The sequence below is a fragment of the Aethalodelphis obliquidens genome, unplaced genomic scaffold (genome assembly GCF_003676395.1).
Source record: "Aethalodelphis obliquidens isolate GAN/ISIS:26980383/991018 unplaced genomic scaffold, ASM367639v1 scaffold75, whole genome shotgun sequence".
NCBI lineage: Eukaryota > Metazoa > Chordata > Mammalia > Artiodactyla > Delphinidae > Aethalodelphis > Aethalodelphis obliquidens.
In genome coordinates this window covers 6,386,614-6,411,789 of record NW_020838019.1, presented here as the reverse complement: position 1 = coordinate 6,411,789, position 25,176 = coordinate 6,386,614, and the positions used below count along the sequence as shown (strand labels likewise).

At 34.8% G+C, this 25,176-nt stretch overlaps 1 protein-coding gene across 12 annotated transcripts in view; it reads right to left on the bottom strand.

Annotated features, from left to right (window-relative positions):
- The window catches only part of CHD9 (chromodomain helicase DNA binding protein 9), a 236,146-nt gene that overhangs the window by 142,739 nt on the left and 68,231 nt on the right, over positions 1-25,176 (bottom strand). For all 12 annotated transcript variants that reach the window (XM_027092199.1, XM_027092200.1, XM_027092207.1 and 9 more), the window contains one exon: positions 20,991-22,613. In XM_027092199.1, the coding sequence (XP_026948000.1) occupies positions 20,991-22,448 (1,458 nt within the window). In that variant the 5' untranslated portion in view covers positions 22,449-22,613. The remainder of the gene's footprint in view (positions 1-20,990; positions 22,614-25,176) is intronic.

Genomic DNA, 25,176 nt, shown 5'->3' with positions numbered 1-25,176 from the left:
ATTTGGGTACATTTTAAATTCTCAAGTCATGATCAAAACTACAGTGTTAAAACATTTCATTAGGATATTTTAAGTGAAAGTGATAAAAAAAAACAACTCAGTGATTTATCCTAACAATTGGAGAAACTTGAATATGAATTAGATTTTAGATGAAATGTGGAGTTACTATTAACTATCTTAGGTGTGATATTAGTTGTGTAGAAGAATCTATCTCCTCATGCCTTAGGAGATGCAACATGAAGTATTTAGAGGTAAAGTCGCATGATGACTGGAATTTACTTTCAAATCATAGAGCCTGAAACAAAAATATATGTATCTATCTATAAATAAAAACAAAGCAAATATGGCAAAGTGTTAACACCTATTGAAATGAATTTATTTACTATTCTTTCATTTACTCATTTTATTTACTTTTTTGGATACTGAATATTTTTCATTACAAAACCAGAGAAAATAACTTGTCCTGATCTACTGCCATACCAACAACTCATTGAGTGGAACACACACATATTAATAGGACAATTTCACTTTAATCCCAAGAACACAGACAACTTTGTTTTTAAGAAAATTTTAAAACTATATAGTCATCTACAAACTTTAATTCATAAATCAACAATACTTGAACTGACAGACACAAAGCCCAACGTATGGATAATAATGATTTCCATAGAGAGAAAATCTTTCTCTTGGTCACAGACAAGCTAGCGACCTACATCGCTCACTAATTTACCAGCTCGCACGAACTAACTTCACAAATATGTGTCACTGCTCATAAAGAAAACACCTTCCTTTACATCAGGCAAGAGGGGTCCCTCTTCCTTGAGCTGCACAATTTAGAGGGTCTGGTTCCTGTATCACACCCCTCCTCAGGGCCAAAAGAATCTACTACCCCTCCCCTCTTCTAGAATATGCTCCAGGTACACAGGAATTCCCTACCTAAGAGAGTCTCACACTCACTTGCAGAGCCCACCTTGGGTCTATTCCTTAGGTTTGTTCTCTCAAGGAAGTACTTGTATGGCAAGGAACACATATTGCCAGTATGTGCATGGTTAGGGCAAAGAGATGGCAAGAAGGAGGTGGAGCTTGGATATGCAGGCTGAGAAGTCCACACATGTTCATGAGGCCCCTCAAGGTACGGGATGGAACCAGGGGTGGAAAGAGTGGTAGAATGGCTCACTTCTGCCATATTCTGGATGTGGAACTCCAGAGAGCACAAGACCTCTAAATTCAAACGAGTGTTTCTGTTTGTCAAGGAAGAATAGAACATATTTAACAGTTTATTGGCTTTATTTGCAACTTTTATATATTTTGACATACAATTTAAGAGCTTCCAATTGTACTCTTTCCCTGGGACTCACAAATATTAGGGGCAAGCCTGCATAAAAATGAGTTAAGAAGCAGTTACATAAGAAAGGGGGGGAGTATAAAACCAAAGAAACAGTTATGTAAGAAAAAGAACAATAAAAGGGAAATAGAAGCAGGGGATCTCTTTTAGATCATGCCACTAAAAAGCTATGTAGACTTTGTATCTGGGCCTCAGTTTTATACCCGTAAAATTTTTAAAAGTTGATTAATAATTAAAGGTCTTCCTAGTTCTAAAAATTTTTTTAAATCCTTAAAGCAAGGAAGCATTATTAAACAACAAGCTGACTTTACAATTTACAAGGCACTTTCAAATTTATTGTCACATTTATTAATCAGAAATGCTAAAAATATACAGCCACATATTACAGATGAGAAAACTTGCCTAAGACTACTATGATAGTAGATAGAAGGGCTAGGACTTGAGCCTAGTTCTCTTCACTACAAATTCAGTGCTTTTCCAACTTTATCAAAGAAACTTACACCCGAAAAACCACCTGCAAAATATTTATTATCCAACACTGGAACTGAGAAACAAATGACAGATACCAATAACAGAAATGAAAACTATCTAATTCCTTTTCTCCATAAATAGCTCATTTGTCTGATGACAGAAATTCATGAATTCAACTTTCTAGTAATTATGGCTCAATTCAGTAAGAGATACAGCCACATGAGTAACATTAAGAAAGTGCTGATGGAGCAACTAAGCCCATGCGCCACAACTACTGAGCCTGCACTCTAGAGCCCATGAGCCACAACTACCGAGCCCGCGTGCCACAACTACTGAAGCCCGTGTGCCTAGAGCCCTGGTCCACAACAAGAGAAGCCACTGCAATGAGAAGCCCGCGCACCGCAACAAAGAGTAGCCCCCACTCGACGCAACTAGAGAAAGCCCATGCGCAGCAACGAAGACCCAATGCAACCAAACATAAATAAATAAATAAAATTGATTCTTTAAAGAAAAAAAAGTGCTGAAAGCATAAGTTATAAAGAAAGTCAAAAACAGCATTTTTTAAAACATCTTTATTGGAGTATAATTGCTTTACAACGTTGTGTTACTTTCTGCTGTATAACAAAGTTAATCAGCTATACGTATACATATATCCCCATATCCCCTCCCTCTTGTGTCTCCCTCCCACCCTCCCTATCCCACCACACACACAAAGCACCGAGCTGATCTCTCTGTGCTATGCGGCTGCTTCCCACTAGCTATCTATTTTACGATTGGTAGTGTATATATGTCAATGCCACTCTCTCACTTCATCCCAGCTTATCCTTCCCCCTCCCAGTGTCAAGTCCATTCTCTATGTCTGCATCTTTATTTCTGTCCTGCCCCTAGGTTCTTCAGAACCATTTTTGTTTTTAATTTAGATTCCATATACATGTGTTAGCATACGGTATTTGTTTTTCTCTTTCTGACTTACTTCACTCTGTAGGACAGACTCTAGGTCCATCCACCTCACTACAAATAACTCAATTTCATTTCTTTTTATGGCTAATACTCCTTTGTATATATGTGCCACAACTTCTTTATCCATTCATCTATCGATGAGCATTTAGGTTGCTTCCACGTCCTGGCTATTGTTAATAGTGCTGCAGTGAACATTGTGGTACATGACTCTTTTGGAATTCTGGTTTTCTCAGGGTATATGGTCAGTAGTGGGACTGCTGGGTCATATGGTAATTCTAGTTTTCGTTTTTTAAGGAACCTCCATACTGTTCTCCATAGTGGCTGTATCAATTTACATTCCCACCAACAGTGCAGAGGGGTTCCCTTTTCTCCAAACCCTCTCCAGTACTTATCGTTTGTAGATTTTTTGATGATGGCCATTTGGACCGGTGTGAGGTGATACCTCATTGTAGTTTTGAGTTGCATTTCTGTACTGATTAGTGATGTTGAGCATTCTTTCATGTGTTTATTGGCCATCTGTATGTCTTCTTTGGAGAAATGTCTATTTAGGTCTTCTGCCCAGTTTTGGATTGGGTTGTTTGTTTTTTTGATATTGAGCTGCATGAGCTGCTTGTATATGTTGGAGATTAATCCTTTGTCAGTTGCTTCGTTTGCAAATATTTTCTCCCATTCTGAGGGTTGTCTTTTTGTTTTGTTTATGGTTTCCTTTGTTGTGCAAAAGCTTTTAAGTTTCATTAGGTTCCTTTTGTTTATTTTTACAAAAACAGCATTTTTACAAAATAAAATACAGCAACACTTTGGAAATCGGATTATCTGATTTAAAAAAAAACAGTACTAATTACTTGTGGGACCTTAGTTCCCTGACCAGGGATTGAACCTGGACCCTCAGCTGTGAGAGCTCGGAGTCCTAACCACTGGACTAACAGCGAATTCCCTCTTTATCTTTTCTCAATATCTAGTTTTCTCAAATCTGTGTTCGAGTTTTAGGTCTGTGACTTATAAACTGTGGTACCTTGAGTTTGTTTTTTTCATTTATAAATTAAGGTGCCACAATTAACATTATAAGATTACTATGAGGATAAAATGTGATGACATATAAAAAGTATCCAACACCATCTGTATGACCCTGAGCAAGCTATGTAACTATCCTATGCTTCAAGCCAGTATCTGTAAAAAAGAAAAGATGATAAGATCTACCTCACAGAGTTGTTCTGAAGATTAAATGAAAAAAATATATGTAAAGCTATGAACTTAAGTATAACTGCTCAATATTTTTTGGCTATTTGTATTTTTATTATTATTCATAATTGTACTAATTTTCAACAGAAAGTTTGTACATTTACCTTGATTTTCTAGGACTCTGTATAATCACAGGTACACACAATAATTTATCTACAAAAATATTCATCATACTATCTAAGAAAAATAAACTGGCTATATAAACCATAGTATTTCTACATTATACATTATTATACAGTCATTAAATGGTGTTTTAAGCCTTCCACTTAAGTCCAAGATGGAATAATAGGAACTGGATTTACCCTCATGCTTAAAACAACCAAAAAACCAAGCACAATATATAAAACAATAATTTTTAGACACTGTACATCAGTCAACCCATGACAGTAATCTCTGAGAGAAGGGAAACAATTGAGCTAAGGCTATTATCCTATTTGGAGAATAAGGAGGATGCTTCCAAGCTGCAGAACAACAGTGATATCAGGAAGTCAGGTAGAATCTCACAACCTGTGTTGAGGAGACAGAGCTGGAGGTTCAGGGGAGCCAGAAAGACTAGTTTGCAGGGGAAAGTTCTGCAGAGGAGACAGCTTCACAGGGAAAGACCTCCAGAAATCTTCAGTAGGTCTCCTCTCAAGGCTTTAGATAAGTACTGATCAATACTACTACTTTGTGAAGAAACTGCCCAAGGCCCAGAACAAACCACGTGAAAGCAACTGAGATCATACACTAAGGCCAGGAATAGTCCATCTTTCCATCAGCCAGACTGGAAAATCTTGCATTTCACAAGGAATTGGACAGAGAACTCACAAGGCTATTTTGTCAGTAGTGGGGGAAAATTAGTCCTAAATATTGTCCATCCGAACAAAGCTTGGAAACAGATCTTGTAAGGATAAACCAATTTCCAAGTAACTTACTGTATTTACTGTATCCCAGAACAAAACTCAAGAATATTTACAAAAATGTAAAACTTTCCAGCACTCATCAGGGTAAAATTCACCATGTCTGGCACCTATTCAAAAATTATCACGCATGCAAAGAGGCAGGAAAATACAACCTACATTAAGGAGAGAAATAAATCAATAGAAGCAGGCTCAGAAATGACACAGATGATAGATTTAGTAGACAAGGATAAGTAACATAGCTAGTATAATTATATTCCAAATGTTCAGTAAATTAGAGGAAAGATTAAGCATGTTAAGTAGAGACATGGAAGACATAAAATTAATGAAAATGAGATTTAAAAAATACATTGGCTGGAGTTAACAGATTACACAGCAGAAGAAAAGAGTAGTGAATATATATTAATAAAATCTATCCAAACACAGAACAACAATCAAAACCAAAGACAGGGAAAAGGCTAAAAAAGAAAACACAAACACACACACACAGCATGAGTGAGCTGTGGAACAACTTCAAGCAGCCTAATCTACTTGTAACAGAGAACAACAAAAATATTTCAAGGAAAAATTTCCATGTTTGACAAAAACTATAAGCACAGATCCAAAAAGCTCAACAAAACTCACGCACAAGGAACATGAAGAAAACCACATCAACAAGTATCAGAATCAAATTGCTTAAAAACATTAGAAGAGAGAAAATGCATAAAAGTTACCAGGGAACAAATATATATTACATGCAGAGGAACAAAGATAAGAATTACAGAAGTCTTCACATCAGCAACAAGGCAAAACAGAAAACAGCAGAGCAACATACTTAAAGTACAAAAATAAACATAAAAACCACTGGCAACCTAGAATTCTATATCCAGCAAAAATATCTTTCAAAAATAAAAGGGAGGGCTTCCTTGGTGGCACAGTGGTTGAGAGTCCGCCTGCCGATGCAGGGGACGCGGGTTCGTGCCCCGGTCTGGGAAGATCCCACATGCCGCGGAGCAGCTGGGCCCATGAGCCATGGCCGCTGAGCCTGCGCATCCAGAGCCTGTGCTCCGCAACGGGAGAGGCCACAACAGTGAGAGGCCTGCGTAAGGCAAAAAAATAATAAATAAATAAATAAATAAATAAAAGGGAAATGAAGACCTTTTACTTTATTTATTTGTTTGTTTGTTTATTTACGGCTGTGTTGGGTCTTCATTGCTGTGCACAGGCTCTCCCTAGTTGCAGCGAGTGGGGGCTACTCTTCGTTGCGGTGCGTGTGCTTCTTATTGCCATGCCTTCTCCTGCTGCAGAGCACGGGCTCTAGGCACACGGGCCTCAGTAGTCGTGGCATGAGGGCTCAGTAGTTGTGGCTCGCAGGCTCTAGAGCTCAGGCTCAGCAGTTGTGGTGCATGGGCTCTACAGCGCAGGCTCAGCAGCTGTGGCGCACAGGCTTCATTGCTCAGCGGCATGTGGGATCTTCCCCGACCAGGGATCGAACCCATGTCCCCTGCACTGGCAGGTGGACTCTCAACCACTGTGCCACCAGAGAAGTCCCAACACCTTTTAGACATATAAAAGTTGAAAGAATTCATGACCATCAGACCTGCACTACAAGAAATGTTAAAGGAAAGTTTTTCAAGCAGAGAAAATGATATCAGATAGAAATTGGCATCTACATGAAGAAATGAAGAACACTGGAGGGACTTCCCTGGTAGTCCAGTGGGTAAGGTTCCGTGCTCCCAATGCAGGGGGCCCGGGTTTGATCCCTAGTAGGGGAACTAGATCCCGAATGCATGCCGCAAGTAAGAGTTCACATGCCACAGCTAGGAAGCCCAAGTGCCACAACTAAAGATCCCACATGCTGCAACTAAGACCCAGCACAGCTTAAATAAATAAATATTAAAAAGAAAAAGAACACTGGAAATGGTATATATGTGGTTAAATATAAAATATATTTTTTCTTATTCTTAAAAGCTTATTCAAAGATAATTGACTACTTAAAGGAAAATTAATAGAAATTTAGTGTGGAGTTTATAACTTCTATATAGAAGTACAATATACAACAACAAAAGCACAAAGTCCAGGATGGGGGAAATGGAAATACACTGTGATATCATTCATATAATATATATGAAGAGGTATATTACAATTGAAGGTAAACTGTGATAAGTTAAAGATGTATACTGTTAATATTAAAGCAACCACTAAAATAATATGTCAAAAAGTACTAAATAGTAGCTCAACAAAGGCTTACTTTGTGTGCCAGATGTCAATTTTCCACCTCTCAGGTCTAAATCCATACTTCATTGTCTGCTCCTGCAATAATGGAGTTGAAACCTGTACACATTTTTCCTTTGCCAGTGGCATAACGTCAAGCTTTGTTAGTAGGGGGCGCTGGAAGATTACTGGAACATGAAGGCATTTCAAATCCTGGTTCCGGTGTGTTCTCTTCAGCAGGCTACAGAATACAGCAGCCAGCAGGACACAAAATCACCCCATGGTTAACTTCATATGACACCTTCTTAGGCAGCTTCAAGGGAAGTTTTGAGTCATAACATCAGTCTATGGGCACTGTCCGCCCCCACCCCGCCAGTACCTCACAAAGCAGATGCCCAATGAGACTCACTAACATGACACTGCAGCAAATTTCTCTAACATGTGGTGCTCCATGGCTATGCCCCCTCTAATGAAGTCTGGACTGCAGCCCTGGTGAGAGGTGCATGTCCAAGATTTTTTCCTTCCTTGAGTACTTTGTGTCCATCCTAGAGATTGTGGCTGCCCCATTTATCTGCTCTTTTTTGTACTTTTTTTTAAAAGATTTTTTTGATGTGGACCATTTTTAAAGTCTTTATTGAATTTGTTTACAATATTGCTCCTGTTTTATGTTTTGTTTTTTTGGGCATGAAGCATGTCGGATCTTAGCTCCCAACCAGGGATTGAACCCACACCCCCTGCACTGGAAGCAGGAGTCTTAACCACTGGACCACCAGAGAAGTCCCTGTACTCTTTGAAATCTTCTTTATGCCTTAGTAGTCAGTCTCACATTAGACCAATCCTGTTTCAGTTAATAATTATTAATTAAAATCTCCCTGCTCATATTAATGTATAGTTTCTGTCGTCCCACTGGACCATGACCGACACAAATGAAATCATAAAAATTACTCTGTTAATCCAAAAATAGGCAGAAAATAAGGGGAAGAGGAATAAAGAATACTCGGGACAAATATAAAATTAATAGCAAGATAGTAGGTTTAAACATATCAATAAAATTAATCACATTAAATGTAAATAGTTTAATCACCTCGATTATAAAACAGATTGTTAAGTTGGATAAAGAAGAGAAGAATCAATTGTATGTTGCCTATAAGAAAGCCACTTTAAATATAAAAACAAACGGGTTAAAAGTAAAAGGATGGTAAAAGATATTCCATGCTAACACAAACAGAAAACAGAAGCGACTATATTAATACCAAATAAAGCAGATATCAGAGCAAAGAATATATGTAAAGCCATGAACATAAGCTACAGAACAAACCTAAATAAATGTAAACAAATTCAAAACATAAAAATTTGTTCTCTGATCACAATGGAGTTAAATTAGAAATCAATACCAAAAAGGTATCTGGAAAAAGATTCAAATATTTATAAATTAAATAAACATTTCTAAATAACTCACCAGTCAAATAAGAAATCAAAAGGGGGAATTCAAAAGTTTTTGAAACTGAATAAAAATGAAATGCACCTAAGACAACACTTAATGGCAAGTGTATAGCATCAAACATCTATATCAGAAAGGAAGAGTTCAATGAATGACTTCAATTTTTCAGTTTAAAAAAAGTAAATTAAACCCACAGTAAGCAAAACAAATAATAAAAATATGAGAAATCAGTGAAATCTAAAGCAGAAAATAAGAGAAAATCAATGAAACTCCATAAAACTGATAAACCTCTAGCTACACTAATCAGGAAGGAAGAGAAAAGACATTAATTATCAATGTCATAAATGTACTCTATTAACTGTACATTGAAAGGATAAAAATGAAAACATTATGCCAAAAAATTTGACAACTTAGATGAAATTTAAAAATTCTGAAAGGCACAAACTACCAAAAGCTCATTCATACATATAACCTAAGAGACATATGTTTATTAAAGAAATTAGATGTGTAATTAAAAACATTCCCCAAAATAAAAGTTCAGGTCCAGATGGCTTCAGTATTGAATTCTACAAACATTTAAGGAAAACAGAGAACTTCTACATGAAAACATAAGAAAAAACCTTGATGACTGTAGGGTAGGCACAGATTTCTTAAATATTAAACAAGCACAGTCTATAAAAGAAAAGTAATGAATAGGAGTTGTTCAAAATTAAAAACTTTTCCACTTCAACATATACTATTAAGAAAAGGGAGGGGCTTCCCTGGTGGCGCAGTGGTTGAGAGTCCGCCTGCCGATGCAGGGGACATGGGTTCGTGCCCCGGTCTGGGAGGATCCCACATGCCGTGGAGCGGCTGGGCCTGTGAACCATGGCCGCTGAGCCTGCGCGTCCGGAGCCTGTGCTCCGCAACGGGAGAGGCCACAACAGTGAGAGGCCCGCGTACCGCACAAAAAAAAAAAAAAAAAAAAAAAAAAAAGAAAAGGGAAGCCACAGACTGGTAGAAAAGATTTGCAAAACATATATCTGACAGCTAGAATACTACAACTCAATAATAAAAAATAACCCAATTTTTTAAATGGGCAAACAATTTGGACAGAAACTTCACCAAAGAAGATATGTGGATGGCAGTAAGCACATGAAAAGATATTCACATCATGAATGATTAAGGCAATGCAAATTAAAATCACAATAAGACACCACTACCCACTCCTTAGAATGGCTTAAATTATTTCCCCAGTGGTAATAAAAGTATTTACTTGCAAAGACTGTACACAAATGTTCATAGCATCTTTATTCACAGTAACCCCAAACCAGAAACAATATCCACCAACAAGTGAATGGATAAACAAATTGTGGTGTATCCATATAATGGAATACTACTTAGCAACTGAAAGGAATGAAATATTATACCTGCAACTACTGGATGAATCTCAAAATAGTTATGCTGAGTAAAAGAAGCCAGATTAAAAAAGAGTACAAACCATATTATTCCATTATACAACATTCTAGAAAATGCCAACTAATCTACACTGACAGAAATCAGATCAGTGGTTGCCTTGGTGGGGGGGGGGGGGGGGGAGTGGAGGATGGAAGAAAGGATTACAAAGGAACAATAGGGAACTTTTTGGGGTGATGAATATGTTAATTATCTTGATTGTGACGATGGTTTCCCAGGTATATACATGTCAAAATTTATCAAATTGCATACTTTAAATATGTTCAGTTTATTATATGTCAATTATACCTAAATTAAGCTGAAAATTTGATATAGAAACAAATAGGTAAATGGTTATAGAGTGTAAGACTAAAAGCATATAGCCCCGGGCTTCCCTGGTGGCGCAGTGGTTGGGACTCCGCCTGCCGATGCAGGGTACACGGGTTCGTGCCCCGGTCTAGGAGGGTCCCACGTGCCGTGGAGCGGCTGGGCCCGTGAGCCATGGCCGCTGGGCCTGCGCGTCCGGAGCCTGTGCTCCGCAACGGGAGAGGCCGCAGCGGTGAGAGGCCTGCGTACCGCAAACAAACAAACAAACAAACAAACAAAAAAAGCATATAGCCCCAAAATATAAAAAGTGATTATTTCTAGTTCATGAGATGAGGGGTGACTTTTCTTGTTTGTGCTAAATTTTTTCTAAATACGTTCAGTGGACATGTTTCACTTTTGTAGCTGTCAACTACATCTCTTCACATACTAGGCAGTCAACAGATGCTTAAACTAAATCACTTTCACTGATAAACTTGAAATATTATCAATTCTCAAAGGAGAAACACATGTAAATATCTTACAAAGCTAGGTAAAACTTTAGTATTCACCATCATTTTAGATCATTTATATATTATGTCTAAACATATAATACTGGAGGTTCATGCATATTTGTAATATGGGTCTTATCTCCCTCATGAGTTACAAGAAAAGCAGAATGCCTCATATATTGTCTTACATATGACAGGTGTTCAAAATGTTTACTGAATTCATAAACGAGTGTCTTACAGACAAAGCTGTCTTAGAACTACAACTACATCAGTGCTTAGCACAGAGTATGTTCTCAAAATTTTGTATCCAACTTTTAAGAAAACTTAAATCCCTCTGTTCAATATGAGTTTAACCTAAATTAAATACCAAGCAAGGACCACTTCTTATTTCATACATAGCACAGCACCATACGAAATCATAGATGGTGACAAAGTACTTCTGAAATTGAATCCAAAATTTCTGGAATCACAAGCTTCCAACACAAAAACACAGCTAAGAAATTACACAACAGTACTCAGATCCTGTGGCATTACACAGGATAAATAAAGCAAATGAGCTCCTTAAAGAAATGGCTGATTCCAGGTCTGAGGCAAGGAAATTAAATACCTCTTCTTACACCAGAAAGTAGAAGTACTTAGAGACTAATGAGGACATGTTAGAAGGGCAAGAGTTGGCTTGCAAAGATTCCCACTGGCAAAATATTCAAAAATAATAATAATGGCAACGGATTATAACATATTCAATGTTTTTTTTAAATCCATGGGTCCAACTCTTTATAGAAAAATCCCACCTATTAATTACAAAGGGATGAAGGTACTTTTACTAAGTGATAAAACTTAGCATCACCAATAATGGGACAAACTAAAATCATGTCTCCTAATGTAACCCAATAGAAGTATACAAAAATCATCTATGTGGCACCCTCACCAAGAAATGTTTAATTTGAATTATGACCAAACAACTAGACAAATACAGACAACAGGTCTGGACTTTTAAAACAATGGTGATGTCAGGAAAGAACAACAAAAAGGCATGAAAAGCCTGTATTAGGTTAAAGAATATTAAAGAGACATAACAACTAAATGCAATGCCTGACCTTTGATTGGATTCTGGATTTTAAAACAAACATCTATAAAAATTATTAGGATAATTTAAGAAATCTGAATTTGATTATACGATTTTCTGTTATTGATGTTTTATCACTTAGTAAAAGTAACTTTTATTTAAAATAAAAATAGAGTGAGAAAGCAAATGTGGCAAAAAATTAACAGTGAGTCTATGTGAATGGTATATAGATGTCCACTGTATTATTCTTTCAACTTTCCTCTAAGTTTAAACTTTTTCAAAATAAAAAGTTAGGAAAAGCAAATAATGCTTTCAATATAAACAGTTTGAAGAAATTCATAATATTGATATTTCTAATATTGCTTAAACTGACTTGAAGTCACCTTTTTTCTTGTAAAATAAGAAAAATACAGATTTGCAAGCCTAGCCTTAGAAGTAAGTCTCTCTGTATTTGTAATGTCAGTACCCAGCACAGTACCTGATATATAAGTAGAAGGTGCTCAGTGAATATGTTTGTTGCTTATGGTCTTATGAGTTGATACGGTAGAAAACACAGTGAATTTAGAGTTAAGTTTCTGCTAAACCATTAGTAGCTGTCCGGTTTTAGACAGGTCACTTTCCCTCTTGACACCTCAAATACTTGATCTGTAAACTCTAAGAAATAATACCAACTTATATATACCCCAGATTATTACTAAAAAATTCAAATAATGTAAGTAAAACCACTTAAAAATACTATGCAACTTGTTTTATTATTTCTATCTCTAATTACACTCTCAATGTTTACCATATTAGTTTTTAAAAATTACTTCTAAATGTCTTACTTTCATTTGAGGAATTTAAAGGAAAAAAATCCTGAGAAATTTATTTAGCAATATAATCGTTTAAGTATATCTCTCAGTAACTAGTCATTTCTCTTTTGACAAAAAAGTAGTGCTCAAAGTTGACTCACATAGCACAGGGGTTTTTTTGTTGTTGTTTTGTTGGTTTTTTTTTAAAAAAACTTTTGTAATAGTTTGTAATAAATTTAAGTAGATTAGAAGCTCAAAAGAAAAGGGCCTTCTTTCTTGACTCTGCCATTTACAAGAGCCACTGGACCTTAGACAGTTATATATTATATGTACACATATTATAATATGTATATAAAATATATATGAAGGATCAAGTAAGTACAGACTGCCAAAATGTCATGAAACAAAGGGCTAATCTAGAAACTTAGAGGGATACCTTCTTTAAATTGGATGGATCAAAGAAATTAATTGTTTGTAATTATCACTCATTCCAAATCACGTACTTGGAAAGCTAAGGGAAAGTGCTAGAAACCTCTATCAACTGAAACTGAATCACAAATGAAAAGAGAACCCCTCTGAAATTATAATATAGATCAATGGGAAAGTATGACTTAATTTTCAATTTGAGTTCTTCAAAGGCAAAGGACCATATCTGATTCATTTTTGTAACTTCAGTGCCCAGCATAATCTCTTACACCTGGTAGACATCTAATAAATACCAAACAAATAAAAGCAGCAAAAATGCAACTTTCCAAAACACAGAGGTTATATAAAATTCATTCATTCACACATCTACAGTTTATATCTACATTTGACAGATACAATAAGGGTGCACTTTTTAACACTAAAAGGATAGTTATAAACTGAAGATACGTTGAAAGGTATACATGGAAAAAAAAAACACACAAAAAACACAAAACCCAGCAACTCAAAGATATTTCTCAATTTGGAGACAACCAGTTGTAACTGTATCTTACAACACATTAATTGTAAGTGCCTCACCATAGTGTGGTATCATTCTCGCTTCTGAACACCCTTAAAAACTATAAAAAGGAATGTTAAGCAGTTATATGACAGCAAGCAAAATGACCTAACACTGTTTTTGCTTTTTGTATGAGGATAGAGTAAAATATTATCCAGCTCTAAAATTCTATGATTCCATGAAATGTTCAATGTAAACTTGTACTATTTTCAGGTATACAAACATATTCATGTAAGGAAAAACTTTGCTTAGAGATTGGTTCTTAGCCATTATTATCTTGTAATAGCTTTAAATGGAATATAATCCATAAAAATATTGAATCACTATGTTGTACACCTGAAACTAATAAAACATTGTAAATAATACAAAACTTCAATACAAAAAAAAGATTGCCCTTTCATAATTTGTAAGGTATTACTTGCATAATAAATGTGCAAGTTATTTGCATAGTTGACCCGAATAAATTATCAGATTTTATTTAACTGAAAACTGCAGTCTAAGCTTCCTAAAGCTTAGACTGCAGTTTTCAGTAACCATGCACTTTCTCTTTCCATATATTACCCATACCATATTGTGTTAAAATATTTCCTTAATTTAAAATCATTTCAGTCCAATTACCCAAACAAACCTGATCTCCCATATTTAAGTACTCCAAAACAACTGTATATTCATATTATCGTAATAGGAATAAAGTTTGATGGCTCAGTAGCCCCTAACACATTTTTTTTCAATTTCAGATATTAATAATGATAAGTAAATGACTGAGTGGTCCTAAGGTATTTGGGAGTGCACCTCATCAATAAAATTAAATACAATATACACCTGTAACTTATATACATCAACCATACTTCAACTTAAAAAAATAGCAAGGGTAAAAAAAAAAAAACTTAAATACAACAAAACTTTGTTAGACCTACTTTGAAGTTTGGCTTGAATCTCATGCGCTTCACACACTGCACTATTTCTCACCAACTGCCGCCTCTTCCCCACCCCTGGAATTCACTTCCTGTTCACCTCTCACCCTTAAGTATGCATGTCAGAAGTCAACAGCCTTAAAGCTACTGTTAACAACTAGAGTTTCTGTTACTCAATGCAGAGATCAATCCTTCTACAATATAGTACACAGTTTAATAATTAAGATCATATTTTAGAACTAGCTAATATTCCAGAAATTCCCAGTCCAAACAGAACATTTTAATCTAGAAGATTTGACAGAAATGTCAAAAACTAGTCCACTATAACTGAAAAAAAGCAACTAAAAGGGAAATTCCTGCATAGAATTTCTATTTTGTGTTTTGGTTTTGACAGCAAAGAATTTTGAAACTTCTTATAAGCAATACCTTGCCAAATGCATAAAGATTTAAACAAATTCTGATAAACAGAGGGATGTTACTTTATAAAAATTTAAATTATTCAATGAAACAATCTAAATATTACTTAGGTAGTTTTTTCTCTTCTTTTTGTCTAGGGCATAAGCGGAGTGACAAGTTTTTAAATTATTCGTTATCTGTTGATTTTTTGATGTGGAAAAGTTATGACTATTAAAAAAAAAAAAACCCCCAAACCCAAAACCAAAAAACCAAAAAAACTAGCAAAGAGCTTGGGATCCTCTGAATTCAATGGGTATGAGCAAAGTATAGCAAGTTCCTTGCTTTAGGTTTACATTTAGTTTTAGAGAGGTTTTCCTCCTTTTTTTTTTAATAACAATTTCACTTACAGGCAAAATCAGCTGTGCTTCTGATTAACATAACTTTCAAATATCTTATGTGTTCCAGTAAATTCTTACTTAAGTGAGGGTCATTCCTGGAGGTGTAACAATAACCATAACAAATTTGAACATACAAGACCTCCCTATAAAAATCTAAGATTTCTTTTCATCTTTTCCTAACTGATCATTCTACCACCATCACCATCACCCTTGCAGGGGGTGGGGGGGCAGGGAGCCATATAATTAAAGATTTTGATGCTTAATAGAATACATTTCAACTATCTGGAAAATTTACCCATCTATGATAAATAATTCCCTGATGTTCCTGGATAGCAGAGAACTTGTCACATTTCCTTACCTTTCTTCCTTATTTGTAATTGCCACTCAGGAGCTAAACAGGCAATATGAATGATATATCTTACAAAGAAACCCAAAATTAACAACCATAGAATCTTAAGAGTTGAAAAGAACCTACCAATTTAGTCCATTTTCCATCCACTGCAGGAATTCCTTCTGTGACACATCTGAGCCATTCCATCTCCCTACTTTCAATGAAAGAGCTTTACTTCAAACTTCCTTATACTAATCTGTTCTTCTGTGACTTCCACTTAGTAGACCCAATTCTGACCTCTAAAGTCCTTCAAACATCTGAAGATAATTATCAGGTTTACTTTTAGGGCATTTGTTATCATCTTAAACACAATCTTATTTTAAAAATGTCAAAACACTTTTGCAAGCAACAGTTATTTCACTTTACTTTTGTTCTTTGTTGTTTTGGCGTTGTTTTTCCCTCTGATAATGAACAAACTATCTGCCAGAAAACATGAGATGAATGGTCTTCTCCACTTAAAGATTCTAAAGCAAGTTTCTGCCTCATCAGTAAGGTAGATTTTTAAAGGGGTGGAGGGTGAGGTGAGAAGCGAGAAATCATTTAGTATATTATTGTTATACATTACACTGCATTAATAATATACTTTGAAGTAAGTGAAAGTAGTTAAGACCATATATAATGGAGTCAAATCTGATTTGAATCCAGTCTGGCCACTGGTTGTCTCTACATTGGCTGTGTAACTTGCGGTATATTACTTAACTTTTCTGTACCTCAGTTTCCTCCTGTGGAAACTGAAGGAAATAACTGACTCCAAATAAAAGGACTGTTGTGAAAGATCAATGTGTTAATAATATATGTTAAGTATTTACAACAGTGGCACAAACATAGTGCTCTATCATAGTGCTAGTTATCCTAATTTTTGCTTACTACTCTGTACCTACTTTAAATTGAACTATTATGGTAATAAACACAACAAAAATATAAACATATTTTAATTACCTTGATTCAGATTTTTCCAGATCTCAATAATAACTTTACTGTTATAACGTATTTAGCAACCTTACAATATGGCAAACTTTTAGCCATTCAAATTCATTTTCAGAAAAATATTTTATGACATGAAAAATGTCTGCAACATATTAATTGGAAGGTTAAAAAAGCAATTTGCCAAACAGCATAAACTATGTGATCTCGACCTTGTTTCTTAAAAATGCAAAAATATGTAGGTGGAGGACAGGGAAGAGACAGACAACAGGTCTCACTGAAAACTTATACAACAAAATGTCAACAGGGATATAGTGATATTACAAGTAACTCATTTTTCATCTGTTCTCTATGTGGTCCAATGTTAAAATAATGATTATGTATTAAATTTTTCATCAGAAAAAAATCCAGTATTTTATTATTTATTTATCTGGCCGCACCGAGTGGCTTGTGGGATCTCAGTTCCCTGACCAGGGACTGAACCCGTGCCCCCTGCAGTGAAAGCGAGGAGTCCTAACCAATGGACTGCCAGGGAATTCTCAAAAATCCAATATTTTAAAATGTTCCTTACATTGGCTGTTCTAACCTTTCTCTAAGTTTCTTTTTTTTAAACTAATAAATAAGTTTCCCTACCTTCAGGGGAAAAAAAATAAAAATTCAAGGTATTAAATAAAGTAATAAATTCATCAGAATACAAAAGCCAACAAGGAATTATGTACAATTATATACATCATAAAATTCTATCTCCTGTGTTGATTGCTATTTTAGCTATCCCACATATCTTTCACTGCTGTAGAACTTTTACAGTAAATTTAATTTACAAATATTGAGAGATCGCACACTGCTCCATAGTGTTTCCACTTTACAAATCAGAAGACAAAAATGAAAGATTTTGTGTTACAAAATAGCAGTATGTCACAAAAGAGCAATGAAAAGTTGATAGTATTATTCTCTCAAAATTCCTTTGCTATAAAAGTTAGAGATGAAAATAAGCTAGTATTTCTCTATTATGGTTTGTGAGTATTTACATTTAGAAACACTTCCTGTTGCTTCTCACCTTTTTTCTCTTCTCTTTTTTAAATGGTAAAATTCTAGAGTCAATTATATAAGAAATGTTCTCAGCAATATTCACTGTTTTTAATGATTGACACAGACTCTAAGACATTTGAAATTATATCCACAAACACCCTACCTCAGTTGGGGAATAATAAAAAGCAAGGCTTAGAAATATTCTTTACATATCCAATATTCTCAGTGAAGCTTTCTAAAATTCTAAATAGAGAGCCATCCGTGAGTTTTCAAACAGTAGATTAATAAATATCTTATTTTGGCTATAACAATATGTGTCCTTTTTTAAAATTTTGATAAACCAAAAATTATACCACTTTATTCTATACACATATTTAACAATGCTAATTTAGTCTGAAATGAAATTACTACGTTTAAGAGAGTTAAAAAAAAAAAAAAACCTAGGAAAAAAATTCTTTTCATAGAACCTGGGGAAAACTGTAATAGTGTAACATTCTGTCTACGTCGTAACCATAACTGTTCAGAAAATGCCAAAAATTACACAGATAAAAGACTTATATGTTCTGCCACAATTTGTCATAAATTATAAATATTAAATAATTTAAATTTCACATATTTAGGATATCTGACATAATTCTGTACATATAACACCTATATGCAATCCATATTAATCATAATCAATCTCCTACCTTCTCTACCAATCCATCTCTATTTTTCACCCCGACAATGAAAAATGTCCAACTCTAAGTCTTAACACTAAGAAATAATAGGAAACTTGAGAACAGACTTTCAATAAGTCAGATAAGTATTCAAAGCCAGCTGCCCTTTATCAGTTTTTAAACATGTAACAAAAAGAATAAGAAGTTAGTAAAACAAAACAAACTCTGAAACAAAAAGGTGAGTAGATTTAAATAAAACCTTATGAATGTATCAGTGTAGATAAGATGATTTATTAAAGGCTGCTACTGTTGGGTCTGAAAAAAGTTTCTCTCAGATGGTACTAAGTACTGATACCTAAATATTAGTATTAAGTTTAGTACTAATATCTAGATATTAGTATTAGGGACTACTTTAGATATTTATAATTATCCTCCATTCATTCCAAATCTATAAAAGGGAACCTGTACTTCTTTTTAAAGCTCGTAGAACATGTTTAGGAAAACATGAATTAAAAAAAAAAATCCTCAGAAAAATACAATTAAGAAAAGAAGTTAATAAATTTCAGATTTTATAACTTCAATTATATGCTGGACAAATTAATTAGTCAAGGTAGACAGATATCTACATAAAAAGTAGATAGATGACCCTAGGTTCAATCAGTAGAGGTTTTTCCCCAGGGTCCTTCTAACTAAGATGCTTGATCCTCTTCCAGCAGAGGGAGCAAAATCATAATATTATTATATTCAGGCCACAAAAAGAAGGGGAGGAGGAGAGTTTACAAGTCCCTTTTAAATATCTTAAATCTATCTAGACAATTCAAAAGCTGTACTGAAAATATCATGATTCCCAAAGGAAAAGAAAAAGATTTTATCTTTTTCAAACACTTCAAAAATGGTTCCTAAATACTTAGTTTCAAGAACCATGGTATACTTCATTGTCCTCCAAATCTCTCAAGTAAACAACGTACTGAAGCGTTTTATAAATCTTTAATTTAACAACAAACTTTCAGAAAAATGATAAAAATATTGCATTAAATACATTTAAAAAAATTTTTAAAGTAATACATTCACATGACAAAAGCTATAAAAAACAAAGGAAAGTGTAATTGCACTACCCTAAAATAATCTATTTCCTTTCAGTATTTTTCATATGTATATTTTCATACTGCTATGAAAAATTATAATTTTAATTAAAAAATTAAATTTATACTTATAAAAACATTTATTAAGTGCTTATTATATGCTAGGCATGGTTTTAAGCACTTTTACATGTTACAACTCTCTTCATCCTTATCAAAGCCCTTTTATTTTCCTTATTTAAAGATGAAGCAAATGAGATGCATAGAAATTATGAAATAGCTAAAAGTCATGCACCAAATAAGTAACATGAGCCAAGATTCTAACCCCGGTAGTCTGGAACCAAAGCCTGTACTCTTAACCACTTTACTGTGATCTTAATTTTGAATTATGCTTTTCCCCTATCACTAACATATTATCAAAGTCTTTTTAATGCCTATAATAGTCCATCTAATACGGATATGATAACAAACTGTGCTGTTTCCAATTTTCCCTTATAGATACAGCAAGATAAATACCTTTGGGTATATTACTTTTGCTATGTTTGGGTTACTGTAATAAAGTATTTGTATACTCAAACATGCCACCAAATTGCTTTCCAAAATATCTGTATCAATTACAAAGCTATGTAAAAGTTCCAATTTCGCCATAAATTTGCCAGTGTTAAGCATCAAAATTAAAAAATTTTTTCTGGGGAGGGGGAAGGGTAAGCTGTGACAAAGCGAGAGAGTGGCATGGACATATATACACTACCAAACGTAAAATAGATAGCTAGTGGGAAGCAGCCGTATAGCACAGGGAGATCAGCTCGGTGCTTTGTGACCACCTAGAGGGGTGGGATAGGGAGGATGGGAGGGAGGGAGACGCAAGTGGAAGAGATATGGGAACATATGTATATGTATAACTGATTCACTTTGTTATAAAGCAGAAACTAGCACACCATTGTAAAGCAATTATACTCCAATAAAGATGAAAAAAAGAAAGATTGCTCACAAAAAAATAAAGTCTATTAAACAAAAACAAATTTTTTTCTAGTAGGTAAAAATGAAACCACACTGCAACTGAGTTATTACTAAAGTTGCATATTATTCTGAACGTTATGTTTACTAATTCTACTTCCAATTTCTGTGAATTTCAGCTTTTATGTTTTAACCAATTATCAACTGAGATATTATCAAATTATATGAGTTTTTTATAGGAATATTAACTCTACACCCATTATATTTGCAACAAAATGTTCCCAATCTATTGTTTTCCTTTTAATTATGGTTAAGTTTTTGTTTGTTTTTGATAATAAATCTTTCTGTTAAAGGCAATCATAATTGAAAGTTACAACAGACGTCTTAATACCTTATAATTTTCTAAATATAGAAGTCTATTGCTTTGAGCACATCAATGAATGAAACTTTCAAATATGAGACTACTGAAAATAGAAACCTTTATCAAAATATACATTCACCTGACAGAATGACTGAGTTTGAGAAATTCTGAATATGTCTCATATGAAATTAACTCAATGAGTAAAAACTCACCCCACCCCAAACCACCAAAATTAGAGCTACATACCTGTCGCTGTAAACATAGGCGATTTCTGTCATGTAAATGCTGATGATTAGAAAGTGATGAATGCCAACTCCGAGCCTGAGTATGCAACTGAGTTTGAGCCATATCAGAAGGCCGTGTTACGAGATGTGAAGTAAATTGCCGATCAAGGTCATGATCTAAAACATGACTTGAATTATCTTGTCCAAATGCTGACTCATCAAATTGGGGAAGGAGACCCTCCTGAAGGAGGTCTTCTGGGTCAAGTCCTGTGAACGGCTCAGTTTGAGATTCCACTTGATGAAGTAAATTCTCTTCTAAAGATGAAAAGCCATTAGTTTCTACATGATCATTGAAATGGCCCATTTGAGTTCCTGAGTCAACAGGATCCGGGAAGTTCATGTGAACAGGAGATAATTTTGAATTGCTGTAATTACCCTGAGGATGTGATGAATGCAACATTTGGAAGTTATTTGAATGCAGCGATGTATTGGGATTTAGCATATGCTGAGTCGATTCTTGCTTGATTCCCCTATGAGGTGAAAAGGAATTACTCCCAGTAAAATCAGATAAAGTCTGATTTGTATGATTAGGTGCAAGAACTGCAGAGGACTGAAGAAGACTATTTGGTGACACATGATTACTGGAAAAGGAATAATGTGAAGAAAACTGCTGTGAATTACTGACAGAACAAGAAGTCATATTTGGAGAAGGTCCATTAAAATTTCCTTCTTGATGATTGCTACACTTCAGGAAGTGTACTGAAGGATTTGACGTTTGAGAAAATTGCTGCATCGAAAGGGACTGCTGTGAAGTAGATGCATTATTAATTTGTGGTGGATGGTTAACACTGACTCTGTGTGGACCAGAAACATTAACATCCATAAAATTTTTAGACTGGCTAAGAGAATTTTGCCCTGGGTTAAGATTATTTCTGTTTTGTTGTGAGCGTAGCGAAGTGCACTGTGTTTGTTGTTCATTGGCCTGAAATAAGGCAAAGTCATGGTGTGCCACAAAGCTTTTAGTTTGATGCATAGAGTGAGAATGTCCTTGTTGGTGAAAAGGAGACCCATTTTGACTTGAAATGCTAGTAGCTGTCTGATGGCCCCACATTGGACTGCCATCTGCTACATCTGGAAACAAACCATTGGGCTGGTTCTGAGGGTGGATCGGAGAACAGTTAAACTGAGAGTGTGGAGATAACACATGTTCAGCTGGGCTACCAAAAGACTGATTAACTTGGTGAAATTTCATTGAATCAAACTGATTTAACTGTTCATAATCAGTCATCTTCTGATGTGTTGGAGTACCTTGAACATGGTTCAGTGAGTCTATGTGCAAAGGTTCAAATTCTGCACCCAAGTTCAATTCATCAACTAGTGAAACAGGTCCTGGTTGTACAAATGCATCATCTGACAAACCTTCTAAGGTCTCACCAAACAGATTGGCATCATCAAAAAAGTCCATCATTGGATCTGTCATCTTGAAAAATTCAATAACAAACTGGGCTGTTCACTCCAAATGGAGTATATTCAGCTTCTCTGTAGTAGATATTAATGGATCATTTCCAAAGGTCATCAACTAATCCGAAACAGGTCAATGTTCATTATTGCTCTAGATAACGACATGTCAGGAAGTGTCAGAATCCTAGGAAATAAGAACAAAAAGTTTGATAATGAATATTCATTGAAGTTTTACAAACAAAGTTTACATATGATTTAAAAAACATAAAATCTCAGTGTACAGTATGTTTTGGTAGAGTAATTCATTGCAAATAGCTCATTAATATTCCTTACAAGGAATCGACATATATACACTACCGAATGTAGAATAGTTGGCTGGTGGGAAGCAGCAGCAGAGCACAGGGAGATCGGCTCGGTGCTTTATGACGATCGGGACAGGGCTGGGACAGGGAGGATGGGAGGGAGGCTCAAGAGGGAGATGTGGGGACATGTGTATGCATATGGCTGATTCGCTTTGTTGTGCAACATAAACTAACACAGTATTGTAAAGCAATTATACTCCAATAAAGATCTATTTATTTATATATATATATATATTCCCTACAAGGAAAAAATTTCTAGTACGGGGACATGACTATATACATTTAAAAGTAATGATGTATATTACTTCATTTTGAAGTTCACATGTTATAATGACAGAATGTAAAGTAAACTTGAGAATGGAATGTCAGACTCTCTCCCATACCATGAAATGGCCATCACTCCCCAGCAGCTCTAGCATGTATAAAATATATATGTATTACATTTTAATGTTATGTCTTGCTAAGATAACTGACATCAGAATCCTCTTAGATTAGCAAATATGCTGTGATCTTTTGCTCTAGACCTCTTGAGCAGATAAAGCTACTATTTCATATGGTATATGTGGAACTACATCAAGAAGAGCAACTGTATGAGGTCATGATAAGCTGGCCCTAAATGAGATAAAAGTTAGCCATCTGGTCAGCTGACAGACAACACAGACATGTGCTATGTTGGGGATGTTGCAATATATTGCCACCATGGTCCTCTTGTTCATCTACCATGGAAGATCAGCCTACTGACAGCCAACTGATTTAGACATCTGTGTAGCAAAACCAAGCACCTTTCTGTTAACAGTTATATTCGTTACTCTATCCCTAAGAGGCCCACCATTAAATCATTTGGAATAACCCGTTGCTTATTATAGCTACTAAACTGTGCAAATAAAGTGTATTGATAATCAAGCTGAGGCAAAAACAAACAGTAGCTTAAGCTAAGCAATAAATTAATCTTACGATAATATCAAGAGAAAAAAATGATAACATTTATACACACACACACCTCATATACATACATACAATTTATGTGTGGAAAGGATCTAATAGGTTACTTGCTAATCTAATATGAAATGGCTGGCTAATTTTGTTCCAGGCTGGACTCATTCCAAACATTTTCAACAAAGGTAATTAAGGGTTCTGCCCCCACTGTCTTACACAGAGAACCACAAATGGAGATACTTGCTTCTCTACATATTAGTTTATTCAAAAATTAGCAGAGGTCTAAGAAACTTTTCCAGAACTTCTATTTTGGGAGGTCCATTTTAGAAAATATAAATATCCTAAACAAAACGTCTGTTCACTATTTAAATGAAGAAATACTTCTGAAAAATTCTGAGAAGGAAAAACTACCAAAATCTATATTAATTTTACCTAGAAATGGACTTATCAATCACAATGGTATACAAATGCTTTAACAAACATATAATTTTAAAAAAGGTACAAATGCAGAAAAAAAGAAATTATTTTTCCAGATTTTATAATTGTGAGACAAAGCAGATAGAGTACTATATGTTCTGAACTGAACATAGCATTAACCAAAATAATAATAATAATAAAGTAGGTTAAGTCACTTCTCTGGAACATACCTTATATTTAGCTATAGACTCTAGACAAGGGAACATCTATGTATACCTAACCCAATAGTCAGAAAAGCAACGTCCTATATATTTTTTAATGGACGTATGATTATTTACCAAGAGGAAAAAAGAAGAATTACAATGGAGGTTACCAAATCCAGTATGTTATCAAATACAAAGTACATTATTAGCTGATGTAACATGAAGAAATAAACTATGACATTATACCACTTTGAATTTTTATTTTATAATCTGTGAAATAACTTTTAAGAACATTTTTAGACTTAGACTTATTCCAAACGATTTGAGAATTTCCTCTCCCATGAAGTACTCTTTTTGGTCCATAAATACCTGACTGTTGCTCTGTAAGAAAATGTAGAATTGCTGTCATTTCTTCAACAACAAATATTTGCTCCACTAATATTAAATTTATGCTCTGCTACTCTGTCTCTGTGCCTCTCTGCATAATCAACAACTTTTTTTTGAAGCTGAATAATAGTGTATCTTTTTAGAGACATTTTAAGTAATTAAACATGTATAGTACCGATGTACATAGCCCAGCTGAAGTGATGGCAATATAAAATCTATGACTAAGTTTTTGTACACACAGGCAATGACAACTACTTCCTGACAGCCACCGGGCAGACAGTGACTGAGACACATCCTGATATCAGAGATATTAAAAGTAGAAAAAATATGTATCTTAGAATTGATTAATTTCCTGAATATTCAGAATGTATTACTTCAAGAGTTCAGAACCCAGTACTACAAAAAACTACTGCCCAATCGAATGCTGAAGGTAAATTATCTG